General features: G+C 48.7%; 1 protein-coding gene and 1 long non-coding RNA gene across 18 annotated transcripts in view; one reads left to right on the top strand and one right to left on the bottom strand.

Annotated features, from left to right (window-relative positions):
- CXXC4 (CXXC finger protein 4) overlaps positions 1-19483 on the bottom strand; it is a 165470-nt gene that overhangs the window by 79584 nt on the left and 66403 nt on the right. Inside the window, exons 1-2 of one of the 16 annotated variants that reach the window (XM_090138871.1) lie at positions 8574-8993; positions 3918-7150 (exon numbers count right to left, since the gene is read on the bottom strand). The exons of 11 other annotated variants lie outside the window; for them this stretch is intronic. In XM_090138871.1, the coding sequence (XP_089994997.1) occupies positions 5811-7043 (1233 nt within the window). In that variant the 5' untranslated portion in view covers positions 7044-7150; positions 8574-8993 and the 3' untranslated portion in view covers positions 3918-5810. Of the gene's footprint in view, positions 1-3917; positions 7151-7901; positions 8025-8573; positions 8994-9595; positions 13237-19483 lie in introns of those variants that run through there. 4 more of the 16 variants (XM_090138872.1, XM_090138873.1, XM_090138870.1 and 1 more) reach the window with 4 other exon arrangements.
- Positions 6270-8373, top strand: LOC116238111 (uncharacterized). 2 transcript variants are annotated; one of them, XR_016465916.1, is made up of 3 exons: positions 7180-7268; positions 7710-7852; positions 7960-8373. It is a non-coding gene; the product is annotated as an uncharacterized LOC116238111 (long non-coding RNA). The 2 variants fall into 2 exon arrangements; XR_004168887.2 differs by lacking the exon at positions 7180-7268 and adding an exon at positions 6270-6405 and having other exon boundaries at positions 7710-8373.

The raw sequence follows: 19483 nt of genomic DNA, 5'->3' as shown, positions 1-19483 counted from the left end.
AACAATCCCATACAGAAGCTCAGCAGAGACTGCAGCCAGAGCAGCCTGGAACCAAAGGGAACACTGTCCTGAGACTGGAGAGGAGCTGAGCTTGAAAACCTCTCTTTTGAGACTGAGATGAGGACAAACTCTAGCAGAGAAGAGGAAAGACTCAAACTTCACAGTGGCAAGGGCAAAGATGTTTGATGAGTGCAGCCCACTAAGAATGCAGCATCCAGCATGACCCCCCCCCCCCACACGCTGCCTTTAAGTTCCTGTACTTCACTGGCACTGTGGTTAAATATGGGGAAACAGTGGAAAGCTACAAAAAATAATCAAAAGGCTTAACGCAAACTTGGCCGTGGATTTTTATGATCTTAATTAAGAAGATGCCTAGGAGTTCCAGTGAGGAGAAAATATTTCCCATAATGTCTGAGAGTAGAAGTTAACAAGCCTGCTGGGATCTTTTTAGCCACTGCAGAGCTAAGGCTTCAACATTATTAAATGGCTTTGCATCCGAAGTATGGTGCAACATAGCTCAACAAAGAACAGCAAGCACAGGATGCTCAAACAGGAGATGGCTTGAGATGATGCCACGGAGTGATTCAGGAGGCGTTTGTGTGTGAATGAACAAGACATGACTGTGGAATGCAACACGGGTATCCAAAAGAAGAGAAAAGACAGACAGAGCAGGCTCCCAAACAGCAAAGAAGTGTCTAACAAACTAGCATGCTTCTAGACATCATGGCTTAGCATGATCCTTTAGAGCAGGTGAGTTATTAAAAAAATGCAGATGCTAAGCAGCAGAGAAACACTTCCTTGGCACGGTGGTACTCCTCAGAAAGTGAGGTTTGTTGGCAGTTTTTAAACAAGTGGTTTTGGGAATTGTTAGCAACAGAGGTCAAGTCCCAGAGGTCAAGTCAAGTCCTTATGGGGACACAAGTTACTTTTTCATTCCTCCTAACTCACTCGGGTACATTCGAAAAGCTTATTGTAAGCCTTTCCCCGCGCAATCAGCAGCTGCTTCCCACCACAGCCAGTGATCAAAAGGATTATGCGGCATTTGGTGAGACTTTAGGGTGTACATTCTAGGTTTGCCTGCTTAGAAATGTCTTATTCATCAAGCCAAACCTTTAAATCACAAGTACGATCAGAGTTGGAATCCTACCATCTTCCCTTTCACTGACACTCTTCTTTTTGGCTCTTTGGAAGGCACCTGTTCCCAGCCATCACCGCGCATCAAATGCATGACACGGAGTACGGAAATTAATGACTGTCTTTTATTGAACTGCCTAGAGCACATTTCTTTTAAAACCAAAAATGCAGTACCAAGATGTTGCTATTCAACAGAGACTGCTTTCTGACATCCTGATCCATCCCCTAGGCAAACCAAGCCTTCCCCGTGCTTGGTGTCAACCCAGCAAACAGAGTTGCATGGACAGTGACCCCACAAAGCGATGTCAGCATACACATACAGGCAGACAGAAATGGAGTCTTGCTCTGAATTGTTGCTTACCATTCCCCACCTTGAATGAGCAGTATGTCACACATCTCACCTATCTACTGACTTAAACAAGTCTCCTCCTACAAGCAGTGTGGTGTGTACAGTGCACAGTATTTTGCACAATCACAGCTGTAACAACATTTCCCAAAAGTGCTGTAGCTGTCATATGGTTCCAACCCATACTGGCTTCCATGTACACATTCCAAAGGGATTCAGACCATTTGGAGGGAAAAATTAAAACAAAACAAAAAACAAACAAAAACTTGTTATGCTTATCGCAGCTCTAGAAAAAACCGTTATCTTCATTTATCATATTCCTCACGACACATGCAACTTGTCCTAAACAATGCACCTCCGATTTTACATCCATTTCACATCTACATAGAGTTAAAAAGAAAGACAGGAAGAAAGGAAGAAAGAATGGAAGAAAGAAAAGAAGAACGGAAGAAAGAAAGGAAGGAAGGAAGGAAGAAAGGAAGGAAGGAAGGAAGGAAGAAAGGAAGGAAGAAAGAAAGAAGACAAATGAATCAGTTGCAGTACTGGGCAAAGTCCTAAGTCCGACACAGCATTCTGAAACCAAACAGCACAGCTTGCCTTGATATGGACAAAAGTGTTCAGAGAGATGCTCAGTGCCATTGGGACTGCCACAGCCAGTTAACCTCCCTCTCCACATGGACAACTTCCCTGGCAAATAATCACAGTTCAACAATTTAAAGCAAACAATTTCCAACACGCATACAAAAAAGAGCTTGTATGAAGGAGGCTGTTCAGCCTTTGACTGGCCTACCATTTTCGCCGAATTACTTCAAATTTCTGTTCAATTACCAAATTTCACCAAGAAAATTCCTTAGGTGTGAGAAGCTTCATTTGGAACAAAAAGCGCGCCTTTCACCCCCCTTTTACAAAGCCCAAAGGCTGCTGCGCTCATCAAACAGTGGCTCCCACCTGGCATGGATTGAATGCTGCTGTCACACGGCTGGGGCAGCTCCTTTGCCGTGTGAGCATCACGTGAAGAAGGGAGAAGCAAGAAAATATGAAACAGTACAACAGTTACATCCAGCTTCATCTCAAGACATCCCTTATGCTAGGCTTTTTATGCTCAGTAGTCTGACAAAGCGCAAGCTCAACCCTGTAGGGCCCTCAGTGGCTTCCTCAATGCCACATCTCCGCCGACAGCAATACGACACACCTTGTGAGACATGGTTCTAGAGCAAAAAGCCAACAGTTTTTTTTTGCCAACAGGTGAGTGCTCTGAGCAGCAGAGAGAAGGCCTCAGTGAGCCATGACGACACGCAGGGGCCTGCATCACACTATCCCCAGGCATCTCAACAGGCTGAAAGGAAAATCCAGTCCCGAAGGCCTTATGCTGCGTGGCATTCCCAGCGGACACAAGCAAAGCAGTTAAGGTGTGATCAGGTTGGGTGTTGTTTCTGCTGAAACCAGTTGCTGTGACCCTAACCTAGTTGAAGGATCTCAAGCTGCCTTTGGATGTGGCTCGGTGAGGCGCCTCTGGTTTGGAGTCTATATTTTGTGTTGGTATACAGAAGCTGGCATTCCCAGTTGGTATCTGGAAGTCAATACTGCAGGTTGATATGCAAACTTTAATAGTGCGTGCTGCTAATTGGTGAGGCTGCTACAAGTAAAGCAAGCGGCACCACCTGTTTGACAGAAGCTATCTCGCATCAGGGTTGAATAGTGCACGCCAGCTGCAAGCCAGCCCTCCATCCCCTTCTGCTATCGCTAACCGACTGGGCAGCCAGGTCAGGAGGGCTTACTTCCAAGAGGGGAGATGCACAGCCCTAGCTGGCTCCCTACTTCCCTAACCCGCAGCAGGAGCGAGACACATCTGCCCATCCGAGGCAAACAAATAGTCTCAGTGGGTGAATAAAGATTATGCCTCTTTAAACCAACTGTAAATCTGCATGAAGACAGAACGTACATACACAAGTAGGCAGTGTGCAATGTGACGTCAATCTGAGTTTTACAGATTTATTATTACTGTACATAAAATCTCCTAGTAATAATAACATTCTATGTAAAATACTAGAGCGTTGGGACACTTTGCGGGTGAAAACCATACAAGAAAAATAGGAAAAAGTAGGTCAAGTGTTTAAAAAAAATGCTGGGAGGGAAACACGCCATTAAAAATGTAAGGGTTGGGGGCTGGAACGCATTAGTGTGAATCTCTTCCATTCGGTGTACTAACCTTGAGAGTTGCATTGCACAGAAGAACGAATTTAAAGGAAAAACGAGAGAAATGCTTGCATTGGGATCAATCAGTTCGCTGTTTATTGTTATTATTTTGTTATTATTCTCGCTTTCTGTTTATTTTGTTTTTAAGCACAGTCCCACCCCTGCCTTGAGCCATCTCCACAACTCGCAACCACGCTGAGTACAACTCTCACACCTTAGGGATGCACCAGGACACCCACCCGCCCACCCTGGCCATGCCGCCACGCTCCATTACGTGGTAAAGGAGAAGAAAAAAACGAAAGGGAAATGAGAAACAACCTCAAGAGAAGGCTGCTCCTCTTGGGACCTTCCTCGCCTACTGATCCTACTCCTGATTCTGCAAGGAAAGGAGCCACGCTCTGTGACATACTTGTGGCACGAGGCAATGCTCGGCTGACACCTCTACAGATGGGACCAGAGATCTGTGTTTGTGTGGCTGACAGAACACCAACAGGGAGAGGGAGTGAAGTGAAGGCAGTTGGTTACAAGAGCACATGAGTGGCTAGTAAATCCATGGTGTTTCAGTCACACTGGTTAAGCAATTCTGACAGGTGGCACCCCTTAGCAGCTTTTAAGGCTGCCAAACCCCTCCATCAGGAGTGAGGAAATTCTGGAGATGCAACCAAGGAAGCACATGAGCCCACTGGAAGATCTGAAAGCGTGCAAGCACATTTCCCAAGATATCTCACTTTCCAGACAGGTCGATGAGCCCTCTGAAGCTGTAATTTATCATGTTCAGCCCAACAGCACCCAGGCTGGCGAGCCCAACCAGAGAGCCCAGTGTCTTCCTAGCAAACTTTGTACGAAATCAGCCAAGGTGCTACCGAGAAAGCCATGAGCTGCTAAGCCTATTTGGTTTCTCATGTGTGGAGTCTGTGCCAGGCATGGGGTTAGCAATGCTGGGCCACTACACATGCGCAATGACAGCCAAGAGCATGCAGAGCTACAGAGCAAACTCCAGTAAGAGTAGGTCCCTCTCACCAGTGATTCCCTCTCACCAGTGACAGTGGCGAGGCTGGCTACAGAAGAGTTAATGCCATCAACCACATGTCACTTCAGACCCAAGTATCCCATAGCAGTACCAACGCCAATGGCATTATCCACATTGATGTAACGCAGAACAGACCAGCGGGCTCTTGCTGCTTTCCCTGTGGCCTTCTGGCTGGCTCACTCCTGCCTGCACCGAGCCGGGGCACCAAAAAAAGGTCTCAGTTGCTAATTTCTGTGACTACGGATCCCGATGTCACCCCACATGCACTGTTCCTCTGCACTGAATCCATCATCCTCGACACCTTCATGCACATCCAATGTACGCGCCTCGCCAGCAATGCTATAATTTTAATAATGACAAGGGATTACGTGTGATTACTGGGCTTCCCTCTCCTCATTCCCCTGCCTACCGACGAGCCCCAGCCGCGCTCTGTGCAGCGGGTGTTCTGCTTTCCATTGTCTGTTGGGCTTGGCACGTTCACGAAAACCTCTGCCACCGGGGGACCCTGTCTGCGCAGCCAGGAGTGCTGGGCATATCCATCAGGTCCAGAGGCACAGTGTAAAGACAAGTGTGGATGCAGATCAGATGGCAAGCAGCCCAGCGTACCCCTGCTATTTCCCCACCGTGTTCCCTAGGCCACGAGCGGGGGCTACTCTGCAAAACGTACTACATGGGCACGTGTCACAGCACCGGCTTTGCCACCGGCCAGCCCCAGATGGGTGAGCCAACGCTTCCCCAGACTTCTGCTGGGGCACTGCTCAGCTCCAGCTCTCCCTCTCCCCACCGTCCCGGCCCTAAAACTGCCCCGAAACAACCACGATCTCCAGGAAAATAAAAAGGAAAAAATAATAAAGAAAAAAACAAAAACAGAAAACAACAACAAAAAACAGCAAAACCAGCCGGCCACCAGTCTGCAGGGTCGCGCAGCGGGCGCACCGGGCGAGCAGCACCTCGGCTCGGCTCCGCACGGCACAGGGCGGCGGGCAGGGCGCAGCCTCCGACCCCGCAACCCGCAGGGGAGCGGCCGCAGGGCGGCGGGGCCGGGGCCGGGCGCGGCGGGGCGGGGGCGGCGGGCGCGGGGCCGCGCCGGCGGCGGGAGCACCCTCAGAGCCTGAAGGAGGCCTCGGAGAACGGGTGCTGCATCTTGAAGCTAGACAAGAAGCACTGCAGGGGCGGGGGCAGGGGGTTGAGGAGGGACGGCGGGAGGCTGGGGAAAAAGAAATCATCTCCTCTGACCTCTAGCGAAGTGCCAGGTTTTTTCTTAAGCTCTTCACATTTCCTAAATTTGCAGATCTGGTGTCCCGTTTTGCGGTTCCTGCAACTGCTGCAGACTCCACAGTTGATGAGCCGCTTGCAGGGCACGCACACCCCGCAGCGTTTCCGCTTCTTCTTGGCGGGGTTGCCCGCCCCGGCCCCGGCCCCGCCGCCTCCTCCTCCGCCGCCACCTCCGCCACCGCCGCCGGCCCCCCCGCCGCCGCCGCCGCCGCCTCCTCCTCCGCCGCCCCCCGCGCCGGCGGCGGCGCCCAGGGCGGAGGCGGGGGCGGCCGAGGCGTGGCTCTGCGGGCAGTCCGCCAGGTTGGCGATCTGGAAGGCGCTGTCTGTGACGGCGGCCGAGGCCGCGGCGGGGGAGTGCAGGGCCGTCATGACGATGACCCCGGGCGGCAGCGAGAGGCCGCCCAGCGCCGGGATGGCCGAGAAGGTGCCGACGCGCTCGGGGAGGTTCATGATGTCGGCTTCGGCGGCGCCGCACTTGAGCTTGTTCATGCACTCGCCCGCCAGCGGCCGGCAGTGCTCGGGGGCCAGGCCGGAGAGGAAGTTGCCGTTGGCCATGGGCAGCGCGGGCTGCTCGGCCGGCGCGCAGCCGGGCTTGCCCAGGCGCTGCGAGTCGCTCCGGTGGTGCATGCCGCCCCTGCCGGCGTGCAGCGAGGAGGCGGCGGCGGCCGCGGAGGCGGCGGCGACGGCGGCGGAGGAGGAGGAGGAGGAGGAGGGCTTCCTCGCGCCGCCCGCCGCGCCGCCGCCGCCGCCGCCGCTGCCCCAGAGCATGGCGGTGGCGGCGGCGGCGGTGGCGGTGTCGCAGTTCCAGGGGGACATGCCGATGCGGGCGGCGGCGGCGGCGGCGGCGCTGGGGAAGATGGGGGTGGTGATGCGCGCGATCTTGGCCGCCTGCGGGAAGGCGCCGCCGTTGGTCTTGTAGAAGGTGGCGAAGGAGCGGTACCTCTCCATCTCCGAGTTGTAATCCACAAGGCTGTTGAGGGCCCCCTCGGGCAGGTGGCTGTCCTTGGGCAGCCCCGGCGCCTCGGGGTTGGGGCCGCTCTCCACGCACACGTTGGTGTTCATGGTGGCGGCGAGCGGGCGGGGGTCGGGGGGAGCTCAGTCCCACGCGGGGCGCGTCCCCGGCGACGCCGAGCGGCCGGCCGGCCTGGCCTGCCGCATCCTCACGGGAGCTGAAAGACAGAAAGTGGATTCCCAGGGGGGGGGCGGGAGCGAGGGGAGGGCGCGGGGAAGTCCCGGAGAAGTCTGCGGGCGGGCGCGGGGCCGGGGCTGCCCACCGGCGGAGAAAGCGTAAGGGGAAAAAAAAAAAAAATAGGAAAAAAGAAAAAAAAAAGGAGGGGGGGCGGGAAGGGGATGAAAAAAAGCCCCGAAGAGGAGGAGGCGGGGAGCCGCCAGCTGCCGCCGTGTCCTTCTGCGCCCGGCGGTCATTAGCGCCGCGGCACAGCTGGCAGCAGGGCGACAGCCGACAGCAGCGCCGGGGCAGGCGAGCCGTAACCGCGCCGAGGCTCCGGGCGCTGCGGGAGCCGGGGCTCACCCCGCGGGGAGGGAGGGATCCCCGAGACCGTCTGCGGGGAGCCGCGGGGTCAGGGCTGCCGCCCGCAGGCCGCTGCCGGGGGGCTCGGTTTAGAGGCGGGAGAAAGGCACGTTACGGCAGCCTTCGCCAACTGAGGCGAAACAGCAGCAGAACTTCAAAAGCCCTCAGTTTCCGAACAGTGGCTCTTTGTTTTCCAGCTGCCGTACCTGAGCGGCTCAGATACTTCCAGCACCTTTTCCGACGGGCGGCCATCGGGCAGAGCCTCGCTCCGGGCACGCCGCGGGGCCGCGTCTAGCTGCCAGACGCCGCCGCGTTCAGTTCCAAATGGTTATCAATTACGGTAATTACGATCGTAATTAGATTAATGAACCGTTCGGAGCCCAACCTACCGAGCGCACCAACTTCATCTTCTCCCGAGGCACCGAAAAGCGGGCTTTATGTCAACAGATACGAGCGCAGGGAGCGCGAACCTGAGCGAGAAGCCTCGCCCCGGGCTGGAACACGGCGGGAGGAGACCGGGAGCCGCTCTGCGTCCTCCCCTCGGCGGGGAAGGGACGAGCCCGGCGTGTAGCCGGCAATACAAAGGCTGCCCGGAGAGGAAGGCGAGCGGAGCCGCACAGCCTCGGGGCCCCCGGCGGCGGCGGGCACACATCGATCACGCACCGAGAGGCCGCGTGCCCGGGGCTGAGTCCGCAGCCCGCACCGGGGACCGCCGGCGGGAGGCGGCCGTGGCCGTGCATGTTCGCTCCCGCACGTCTAGCGTGCAGGAGCTGGGGTGCAGAGGTCATATTTGACATTCGGGAGGAGGGGCGGGGGCAGATTAATTAATAAATTAATGCCGCGGCGCCTTTTCTCGCCCGGCTCTGGCGTTCGGGTACTTTGGCGAGCCCTGAGGACAACAACGACGGCAAAAAATAAAAAATAAAAGATACAAAAAGCCGCCGACAAAGCACAAAATGAGAAAGATAAAAAAAGAAAACCCACCCCCCTTAAAGAAAAAAAAAAAAAAAAAAACACGGAGAAGGAGGGAGGAGAGGGAAAAAAGCAAAGCAGTCACTTACCGGGCTCTTTATTGAGGGGGCTCGGATGCGCAGCCTGCGCGCCGCTAATTAGTTGCACATCAGTCCCTAACACAAAGAAGGAGACGGAGCAGCGGCGGCAGCGAGCATCCAGCTGTGTCCTGGCGGCTCCTCAATTACAACTTTGCGACTTGTAAACAAACTGCGAGGGGCGGCGGGAAGGGGCGCGGGGGGCGGGGGTGCCCATCCGGCAGCGCCGAGCCGCTAAACAAATACCTGCGAGCGCCGTTCCCCTCGCTCCCTCTCTCCGTCTCGTTGCAGAGAAAGGAGGAGGAGGAGGCGGGGGAGGCGGCGGGGGGCGAGGAAGGAGCAGGCACCGAGGGAGCGCGCGTGTGAGTGTGCGTGTGTGTGTGTGCGTGCGAGGGCGGGCGGGAGCCCGGGGCCGCGTCCCCGCGCCGCGGCCGTGCGCGCCGGGCGGGCGGGGCGGGAGGGAGGGAGGGTGGGAAGGAAGGAAAGAGGGAGGGAGGCGGCGGGGCCGGGGGGGAGCGGGCGGGGATGCGGGAGGCGGGCGGCCGCTGCCCAGCCGCCGCGAGAGGCGCGCACGGGCCGCCACCCTGCCCGCGGCACGGCACGGCGCACAGCGGGGGGGCTGCGAGAGCCGCGCTGACGGAAGGCGCAGCTAGGCGCGCAACTTGGTGCCGGCGGCTCAGCGATCGTCAGCATCGTTCGTTGCTGCTGCCGCTGATTTTGCGGGAGGTTTAGGCGCTGCGCGTCTGCGGGCAGGTGGAAGGGAAAGAGCTGGCTTGCAGATGTGACACGGCCTCTGGAAACACACGGTATGCCCGCGACCACGTTGCCATTGGAAAGCCGAAGTTGGGTGGCAGCGTCGGTGCAGGCCGCACATGGGGTCAGCCCATGCGCACCCGGCCAGACGCACGCCATTCACACCCCCACCGCTTTGAACCTTACATTTGCCTCTGGTCCAACAGAGCAGTGGCAGCCCGGGTCTGTCGGACAGCCCTCAATTAGCTCAGGAGCCACAACAGTTACATTGCGGACCAGCACGCATTATTCGGAACCCACTGCAGGGCATCCAACTGATCATCTGCCTCTAAACACAAAATGTGCATTTGAAAATACCCCAAACAGACGTTGACACATTAAAGCATCACCTCCCAAGGAGACGGCACAATCCTACAGGACGGTTCTTTTGGGAAGAACTTTTGGAAAAAATACAACCGAGGGGAAATGGTATTTCAGGAACATCACAGAGTGGAGAGGTTCTGAGCACCTGAGGCTGTGAGGCTCTGAGCTCATATATATATCCCTGTTCACTGCAGAGGAGTCAGACCAGATGGCCTTTCCGACTCAAACGGTTCTGTGATTCCGTACCCCTCTTCCCCCTCCCTTAGTTCCCGTGCCCTGTGCAATACCCCAAGCACTCGGCACACCATGTAAACACAGAATCCTCCTGAGCTGCATATTTCCTCTCATCGCAGCCTTGGTCACACACTAGCAGTCCTTTCTGAGTTAATATATTACTCTGAAAGAGTTACATTGTTAATAACCTAAAAGAAGAAAGGAGAAAAACCTCTGCTCATCTTTTCTCATGCGTAAGGAAGGACGTTTCGTATATTTTCTAATTGTCACGTGAGTTGGATTGCAATGCTATAGATAATCCTTCCACTCCAGCTCAAAAAACTTGCACACTTGTCTAGTGCCTGGGAAGAAGCATGGAATTCACTCCAGATGGGTTCTCTCCAAAACCTTCTGTTCAGGAAAGTTGTTTTGTTTTCAGATACGAGCCTGCTTTATCCTGCAGCCCACCCCAAGCTCGAGAGTGTAAGAGGATGGGAAGAATGGAAAATGTACAGGTGTTTGTTGGCGAGGAAGCCAACATTCCAGCTACAGCTTTCTCAGGGGAAGCCTTACAAAAGCAATTCCAGATTGTCCTTCTCACTGCAATCCCTGCTTTGATGGGAGGGATGGAAAGTTGAAAATCCCAGGCTCTGCTTTTCATCCAGAAGCCATTACTATTTCATTTTTAGCAGGAATGCAAAGCCCATGGTGAACACAGAAGCTGCTCTGCTCTGGTTGTTCAAAAAGAAAACTGTAAAAAAAAAAAACAATCCAAGATTCATTTTTTCTGCTCTTGTTCACTCCATGCTTTGCTCTCATGCCTACCTGTAAAGTAGCCATTGTAAACCTATCCCAACATGTTGCTGATCCTATAAGTGTTGTACTAGCATTAGAAAAAGGTGGGAGATATCAGCAAACATGACCAACTTTTTGAATGCCTCCTAAAACAACAAAAGGAAAAATAACCATAAAGTCATAGAATGGTTTGTGTTAGAAGTGATCTTTAAGACCATAAAATCTAAAGAAATACTTTCTTTGGTTGTGGTGTTGCATAGGTTTGGCCACTTTCTCCTTGAAATAACCACAGATTCTGTTATCATCTCAGTTCCACACTGCAAGAAAAGGCATGTGTGTATTTACAGCTCTGTCAGTGCCTTGCTCCCTTCATCTGTTGTCACATTTTCATTGTTAGAGATGCAGACTCATATGGAATAAGCTTGTTTCTTCAAATACTTGATTTCACACAACGCTATTATTTATGGTTAAGGCTTTATTGGGAGGAATGACAATCAATCACTCGAAGCTGGTGTCAGTGCCAGGAGCACTCATATCCTACAGGCCACCCTTCTGACTGGCAGCAAGCATCAGCACACAGCGGATGGCCATATCCCTTACTGTCCCTTGAGGTCACGTTAATCAGCCTTTGGCTTTTCTGTCAGAAGGCATAAAAAAGGGATTCCACATGCTGCGTGGTGCAGGACTGATGGATAATCCCACAGCAGTACACTAGACAGTCTCGAGTGTCCCCAGAACCTATTTCTTTCATAGATTTCAGAGGTATCCCACAGCCGAGCAGCGCTGTGGAGGTCAGCTGGCTGCTCTACACACTAGGGAGTCTAAAAAATGCCAGATGCTGACAGCACAATATCCATCATCTAACAACACAATTATCTTCTCCTTTCCAATGCTGAACATTCATCAGCAGGCACCGTCTTGCAGAAGAGGTAGCTGCTGGGGTTCAAATCACGCTAACTTCCATCATCGTGTAATTGTTACCCCAGCTCTCTGAGTACCTCTCAGTGTTGTCCTACTCACTGCTGTGACCCTGCAGAGTCAAGAAAGGAGTTGCTGGGAAAAGGAAATGAGACCCCTGATGCCAACAGCTGGTGGAAGAATGCATCACGCTCAAAGAACAGTGAAAAATGTGAGCTGCTGGGCCCAGGCAGGTGGACAAGAGGGCATATGCTGAGAAGCCAACAAAAGCTGGCAAGAAAGATGGATAAACTGTATCACGAGGATGTGATAGGAAAACAGGGGCAGGACAAAACACAGAAGGCGCCACCAGGGACACAAGCAAATCGCTTTATCTCAACAAGATCTATCCTTTCTCACACGTGCACAGTGAGAAAGGGTGCATCCAAAGGTGCAGTCACACCAATATTTTAAGCCAGCAACAGAGCTGTTATCAAGGCAGCTGGTGCTGCACTGCCTGGACCCCCTCGGCTGCCCCTCCCTCACCAGCTGCTTCCCTGCCTGCATGCTCGCACTGAGGATCACCTCCAGCCCCTGCTGAGCCCTCCCTGAGTGTAACTCTACCCCCAAGCAGGTATGCACCTGCCGTACACCACAGCCTTACAACACAGCAAACATGGCCCCGAGTACAGAGATCTTGTTAAAACATGCTGCAGGCAGGCCAGGAGATGCTATCAAGAAGCTGAACAAGAAGCAATGTACCTCTGGTCTTTAAATTCTTGCCTGCTATCCCCGCTGAATCTACTTGACTCAAAGTTGCAAAGCGTTACTGGAAGCAGGATGGCAGAAGTGCACCTTGTGAATTCACTTATTGCACTCAGTACTTAAAGGCCCACAACTTTTTAGTTGATAACTGAGATTAACAGGCTTCTCTCTTTTATACCTGGGATTGTACTGCAATACAAAAATCACACAAAAAACTGACACAAATACTTCAGTGCAGAGCTCGCATGGCACACAGAGCTTCCTTAGTACCCAAGCCCGAGTTTGCAGTTACACACAGTAATGAACTGACCAACAGACAATTGCCCGTATAGACAAAGTGGACATTAAGGCTTTACACAACACCACCAAAGTATTTAGAAATTAGTTTACCATGCATAACAAAGATGGGCTTGTTGAGACTTCTAATGAAAGCTGATATAGCCATTACCTGATTACTGTAACATACCCGCAATCATTAATACAAAAGTCCTCCTTAACTATCTTTATTTTATGGTCACAGCTATTCTAGGAGGGAACAGGAGGGGGAAGGGGAAAGCAATGCTTCTTGCTTGTGTTTATGCCAACTGTAATGGGGTTGTGGCATTGAAGAACACCAAATAGACACCAAAGTTTATTTCATGGCCTTGACAACAAGACGTGGGTCTAAAAAGACGTAGCCAGCAGCATATGATGTTCTGAGGGCAGAATGGAACAAAACGACACTGTTTGATATTAATCCAGGGGCTTTGGCCAGCTTTCTGCAGCACCAGAGATTGCTGGCTAGTATGTGAAGATGGTCTGAATCCACAGTCCCCATTTCAGCTGCACTAAACCAAGTCCTGTTACAGGTAAGGAGCTGAGCCCTGGCGTCTGCACGTAAAAGATGATCCTGTTCTTCAGCAGCAAAAACACGGACAAAGAAAAGATTCATAAGGGATCTGGTAATTATTTCTCAAGTTTGTTCAGCAAACTGTGCTCTGTTGTTATTTTGCTGCTGGCTCCTGCTAATAATTTGCTCTCCATTTATAAAGAATAGAGCCTCCAAAAAATTTGTTGGCATCTGGCTCAATCAAAATGAAAAAAGTCGTAATAAGGAAAGTGTCTTTCAGAAAGAGTGAGGATTGTGTTCTCTGAATGTAGATTTTTTTAATGACTTTGGATTTTGCAGATTGTAGTCATTATACAGCTATTTATGAGGAAGTATTATTGTTGTCTTTGTCAACAAAAAAACCTCGAGAATACTGTCTGTCACCTAGAATTGGTATTGCCACAAAATAAATCTTCTCTCAGCGTTTCTGTGGATGTTTTCACAGGATCGTTAGAGAACCTGAACCCCACTATTAGTGCAAATTAAAAATTATTTAATAGTGCTGCCTGTGAAAGGGTGCTGTTTTTACAGCTGTCAAAGACCTCAGACACTGATCATTTTGTGTAACAATACGTTATTTTCTTTTAGTACTTCTAGACAAATTGCAGGTGTTATCTTATGATTCTTTTAATGTCTGTATTATTGTAAAAGCACTAGAATGAGTGAATAAATAGTCACCTAAAATAGGTATTGATTTTGCATCTTTAAAAGCAGAGAACCAAGAACATCAGTAATATGTTTACCTCAAAATATGAATATCTTTACGTGCCATTCCATTCACACTGAAAGTTTTGGAGCTTTGTACCTCTTTGGAGAGAGTTCCTACTGTGTATCATTTACACCTCATGTAAACTTGTAGGTTAAGTGGTACATTAGTCTTGTTTGAAATTGGAAATTACACCTATCCTTTGGGAATGCTTCTAAATATTTTGACTTTAATGATGGAGCTTTTTAGCCTTTCTCTTTGTTCAAGTCAGAGTTAGCTTCTTGTTGCTTCTCTGTTGCTCCTTCTCCCATGTGCAGAATCTCACCTGCTAAAGCCCACCACTGCCAAACATGCAACAGACTGTAGACAAAAGACAACGTTCAATGAAACAGGAACCACTGAATTTCCCATTCAGGTCATGACCATAAAACAGTGGGGTCACAGTAGATCTGTAGTATACATGAAGAAGCAGATCTTTAAGGAATGCATGTTTTCATATATTGAAAGAAGTATAGGGGCTGCACATTTCCCAGCCATGTGCAACTCCTAGCAGTAATTCTATTTACATTCATGTGTCTCACTTCCTGCTGCAGCTGTAATAATCATCCTTTTATATTTGGCAATTTCAGGGTTATTCATCTTTCTTTCCTACTGTTATCAAGTCTCTATTTCAAATATCTGCCTGTATCCTGCTCTTTCCAGTAATATATATGAGTCTACAGATAATATATGCACCCCACGTGTACAGATGCTCATGCTAAGCCTCCAGAATTCAGTGCGCTGTTCCCTTTGGTTGATGTTCCTCCTTGGCAACTGCACCCCACACCAATTCTTTCAATACTATCAGCTCATTTGCCCTTTCTCTGCATTTGGTCCAACTCAAAAGACTTGCTTGTTTTTTTCTGACAGAACACTGGAAGTTTCCAAACAATTTTTGCTTCCTAAGGTAGACTTCAAAATGAATATGTATGTATGCAGGCACATAATGACCACTGACTTGTACAGTGGTCCCAGGGAAGAACAAACTTTAGCTGTCAATAACATAATCCTTATTAGAGTACAGGTCACAGATAGATCCTAAGGCATCTTTTGATTTTCATTTATCTCCCCTGACTCAGATGTATAGGTTAAAAGGTGAAGTTAGGTAAGATGAGTCCAACCCAGAGTGTCTAGATGACCCTCAAAGAGGAGGCTGCTGTGTCAGAGCTGTGAAAGAGCACGTGCAGGGAGACAGCAGGTTCTAGACTGATCGAGAGAAGTCCCACAGTAGTGATGAAAAAGACCAGAGAACATTGGGCAACAGTGCAACCATGCACATTGGAGTAGTTCTGAAACCAAAGTAGTTTTATTTATTATTAAGAATGACTTATGATCTCTGTAACTATAAACTCATATCTTCTTTATCACCAATCAATCTAGGTACCTTTGGCCAGATGTTTTCTTTAAGCATTGCAGAAGGATTTAAAGGGTAGAAGCAGATGGATGGATTAGAGACTGTTACAGAAGAAGTGAAAGTCAGTACTGCCATGGATGGGAAAAGTGGTCATGATTTGATTGACTGGTCTTCCTTCTATCTGGCAGATACATAAGATGGTTCTGCCTGCCACTGCAGAAGCAACTGCTCCAGTGATAAGATCCACAATACTACCTGTTCTCAGGAAACTCCAGCACAGAAGTCTAACTTTCTTCTTCCATCAAATGTCTGTTAACATTTCCTTCGCAGTAGATCTTATCACCAAGATGAATAAATTCATTAGTAGTAACACAGACATACACAATGGCAATTACTCTAGCATGTGCACACCAGCTCTCCAGTATGTTTCACAACACATTTGTATACAATCATGTGTTCTCCACTGAATACACTGTGCTTTCCAGTCACAACATTTAATACTGAGAAAGGGAAAGAAAAGAGACTAGGCAAAAATAGATGCTGATCAGAGAAAGGTCCCAGAAAAACATCCAGGAGAAAAAAAATTCCTACTTCAACAATTTCTGCTGGTTTGACATAATTTTTCTCCATTTACTATTCATTTTCTCTGTACTTTTTAGCTTTTAACAACCCATTAACATACCATACAAGTCAAGAGTTTTCAGGATTGCATTTCCATCATTTGCTTCTCCTTGCTATTTTTCCATTTTTTTAATTCAAAAATTGTACTAAACTTTAAATTTCACATTTACTGTTATATTTATGAAGTCTCACTTTTCTTTAAATAACTTAAACTCCTTTTTATTTTATGTGATTCCAATCAATTAGCCATCATGCCAATATACTGCCAAGAATCGAGCAGAATTGCTCCAGGGTGAGTTGCCCTATGGCTTTAGGTTACCTTGGTTTGGGGTGCTGGAGAAGTCAGTGTAATTAAGAAAGGTTCATAATCTTTATAAATATCCCAGGGTTATCCTTCCCTTGTGGCTTTACTCCTTTCCTCACCATCTGAAGTCCTGTCCCTGCCAATACTTGCCATGGGTAAATAACACCCTTGCAACTCTTCTCTGCTGCACCTCCAGGAACCTCCCTCAGCTGGACACAGGACACTGAGTCTGGCTTTAATTTATTCTTCCCCTTTTATCAGGTGTAAGGGAGCAAAAGAGCTAAAACTCTCACCTTCTCTCTCTTCGTTAAGGATAATGTATTCAGATCTCCGAAGAGAAGTGCCTAATGCTCTAAGCGCACTGTCTTAGAGAAAGAACATCACTTGAAAAGCTTAAATGTATCGAAGTCAAAGGCAACCACAATTCTAGCACTTCCTGCAGTCCCTGTCTTGGAAAAGGAATTGCCACAAGAGATAATATCAAAGAGCACCCAACATAAGATTTCAAGAGATCACTTTTGTATTCTAGGTGCGTTCTTTAGAAAGGCTTTTTAAATTATAAGGAAGAGCCTCAGAACACAGGCAGATGTGCATACACATATATGTCTTTAACACCACTTAATTCCTCCATGTGTTTTACCCCAAAAGATTTATCTTGTAGGCTCTGCAATAGACTGAGGGAGCAGGGATGTCTGCTGGCCCAGTAATGTCGATGAAAGTCAGACAACCCTAGTGCCTCCATTTCATTCGGAAGCGATCTGTCTCCTGGTTGCTGCTGGTTATGACCCAGGAAAAAGTGGATGCATGGCTTGATACAGCATAGGAAATAGAAGCTATATGTTAACGATCGTGTGCTGTTTCTACCTTGAAAAGACAGTTCTATTACTTCCAGTTAGAGACTGTTTGATTGGGAGGTAGGAGGAAAGGGAACGTATGATTCAGTTCTAACAACTTGTAAAAAGCATCAACAATTTTAACCTGCATTTTCCCTTCCATCGTACTCTCATCTCAGTTAAAGCTTCTTGTTTGATGTTTTCCTCCACCAACTATGACCAGCCTTTAAAACACTTGAGATGAAGCCAGGTAGATCAAATAGAATACAGTATAATCCGTAGATGCTCTAACAGCATTAGCAGACATCAGCAAAGGGAATGGATTACTTCCCCACTCAACTTAAACTCAATTTTGCCCTTAAGTGCCATAAATGTACAGAACACCGAGGACAAAGAGATCAAGTAACATTAATTGCACGGTTTGGGGCACCATTTAGACTAGCTGCTCCAGACAATCAGACAAATCAAGCTTTTGATTTAGATGCCTATGTGTTGATAGGAAAGTGTGCTATATCAGCTGGTCCAACTTGGTCTCCTTGGTTTCATTTTGGCATGGGAGGTTACAACTGCAGTGCTTTACCGGAAGCTCTTGGTGACAACCAGATTTTGCTAAGATATTAAAGCTCTTCCTGCAAAGCCCTACTGCTTTTTCCATATATTAGAAACTGCATTAGTGTTCAGTCAGGTTGCACAAGAGGAAAACAATACATCTAGCTAATACCACGTATTCACTTTGCATTATAGCTTGCTTCCCATCTATTATAAACTTTTCTCACTCTGCAATAAATTGATCGTCTTTTTTTTTTTTTCTGTCTCCTTTTCAGATTTCCTGATTCCAAACCTCTCACTAAGCTTGATTTGCTGCTTCTGCTGGGCCACCTGAACTATACCATGTGCATTATACCTCAGGGTAGATCATTAATTCTCACCTCTTTGATTTAGCTGCAGTTTCACTCAGATTCCTGCATCATTTTATCTCCCTCGATTTTTTCTGCCAGTTTGAAACTCAGCTTTGGTTCTGCCTCCTTAAACATCAGAAGAAAATACATTTCTTTTACCTTGACCTCATTTTCTCACCTGACAACACTTGGCTTTTTTACTGATGTCTCCCCAAATCGTGTTTTTGCCATTTAGCACTAAGGAAAGCATTTCTGTGTTCCAGCAAGGGCAGCTATTTGCGTTCCTATCATGTTCTGATTCATCCCATGCATCTGTCTGGGCAATTCTGAGCTCAGTGCCAAAACAATTTGGGAGTTTGTATTATAGCTAGAAAGCCTCTCTAGTATCTTGATGGCTTAGCTGTATTTGCAGTACCATATTAAAATAGGCCAGTCAACTCTGCATTCACCAGTACCTCTCTGTGCTGTTGGCCCTTGGTTTCCAATTGTAAAAATCCGTTATCCTGGCAAAAATGCAGATCTCCAACTTTCAGATTAAACCCACAGTTCAATCAGTTTTATATTTAATTCAGTATTAACTTCCTTCACTTTTCAGTCATTGACTCCAAGTTCAGGTTCATACTCTTCTGTGTCATCTCCACCACTCTATAGCATTAGCAACCCTTTCAGAAAAGGTAAGAGAACGTTATCTTTCTTTTATCAAATACTGCCACCAGAGCTTAATCATTAATGCTCTTTAGTATAGATGGTCCACGATTTGCTTGTCTCAGTAATTTCACCTCAATGTAATGCTCATCAAACCACCACATCCACTATGAACTCATCAGAAAAAAAGCATCTCATTTAAACTCAAGAGGAAGCTGGCCTGGCAACCCTGGAGATCAAAGTACGCTGATGTATTTACAGGAGCCAGACATGCACCCACACAGCCTTCTCTCATATTTAACTGTGCAAAGTGCATCCCTTTTCCCACTGGGAAGCCACCTTTACTCATCAGCCGTTCAGTTCTAGTACCAAGCTAGTCCTCTCCCAATACAGAAAGCAGGCAGCATACTAGCTGTGGGTATGATTTTCTTTCATTTTGCATATATCCATCTACCTTCAGCATTTATAAAGGCACCCAAACCACACCAAATTGGACCAATCATCTGCTGCTGCTACTAAATGGAGCCACCAATACAGATCTCCAACTCTCCAAACACAATTTATTTTTAAATGAATATATAGCTCTGAATCCTTCTCACTAATGAAAAGCCACAACTGTGTCTGCTACACAGCAGGAATGACTCAGGACCTTATTTTCACAGTGGTGCTTTGCAGCTCGCATCACTATGGGCTATGGAAACTAGGAGATTTTGTATCTGATGGGCTTTGGCACATAGAAAAACATGCTGCTGTAGGGGACCAGGGATAATTAAATCAAAAGAGTTTAATAGAAAAAAGGTCTCAACTTGCCACTTGGTCAAACCAGAGCAAAAGAGGAATTGTTCAAAAGCTTCACAAAGAAATTCT

This window comes from Phasianus colchicus, chromosome 4, assembly GCF_987193195.1.
Source record: "Phasianus colchicus chromosome 4, bPhaCol1.hap1.1, whole genome shotgun sequence".
In the NCBI taxonomy this organism is placed as follows: Eukaryota; Metazoa; Chordata; class Aves; order Galliformes; family Phasianidae; genus Phasianus; species Phasianus colchicus.
The sequence above is the reverse complement of the archived record's forward strand: the minus strand, read 5'-3'. Positions and strand labels throughout refer to the sequence as shown.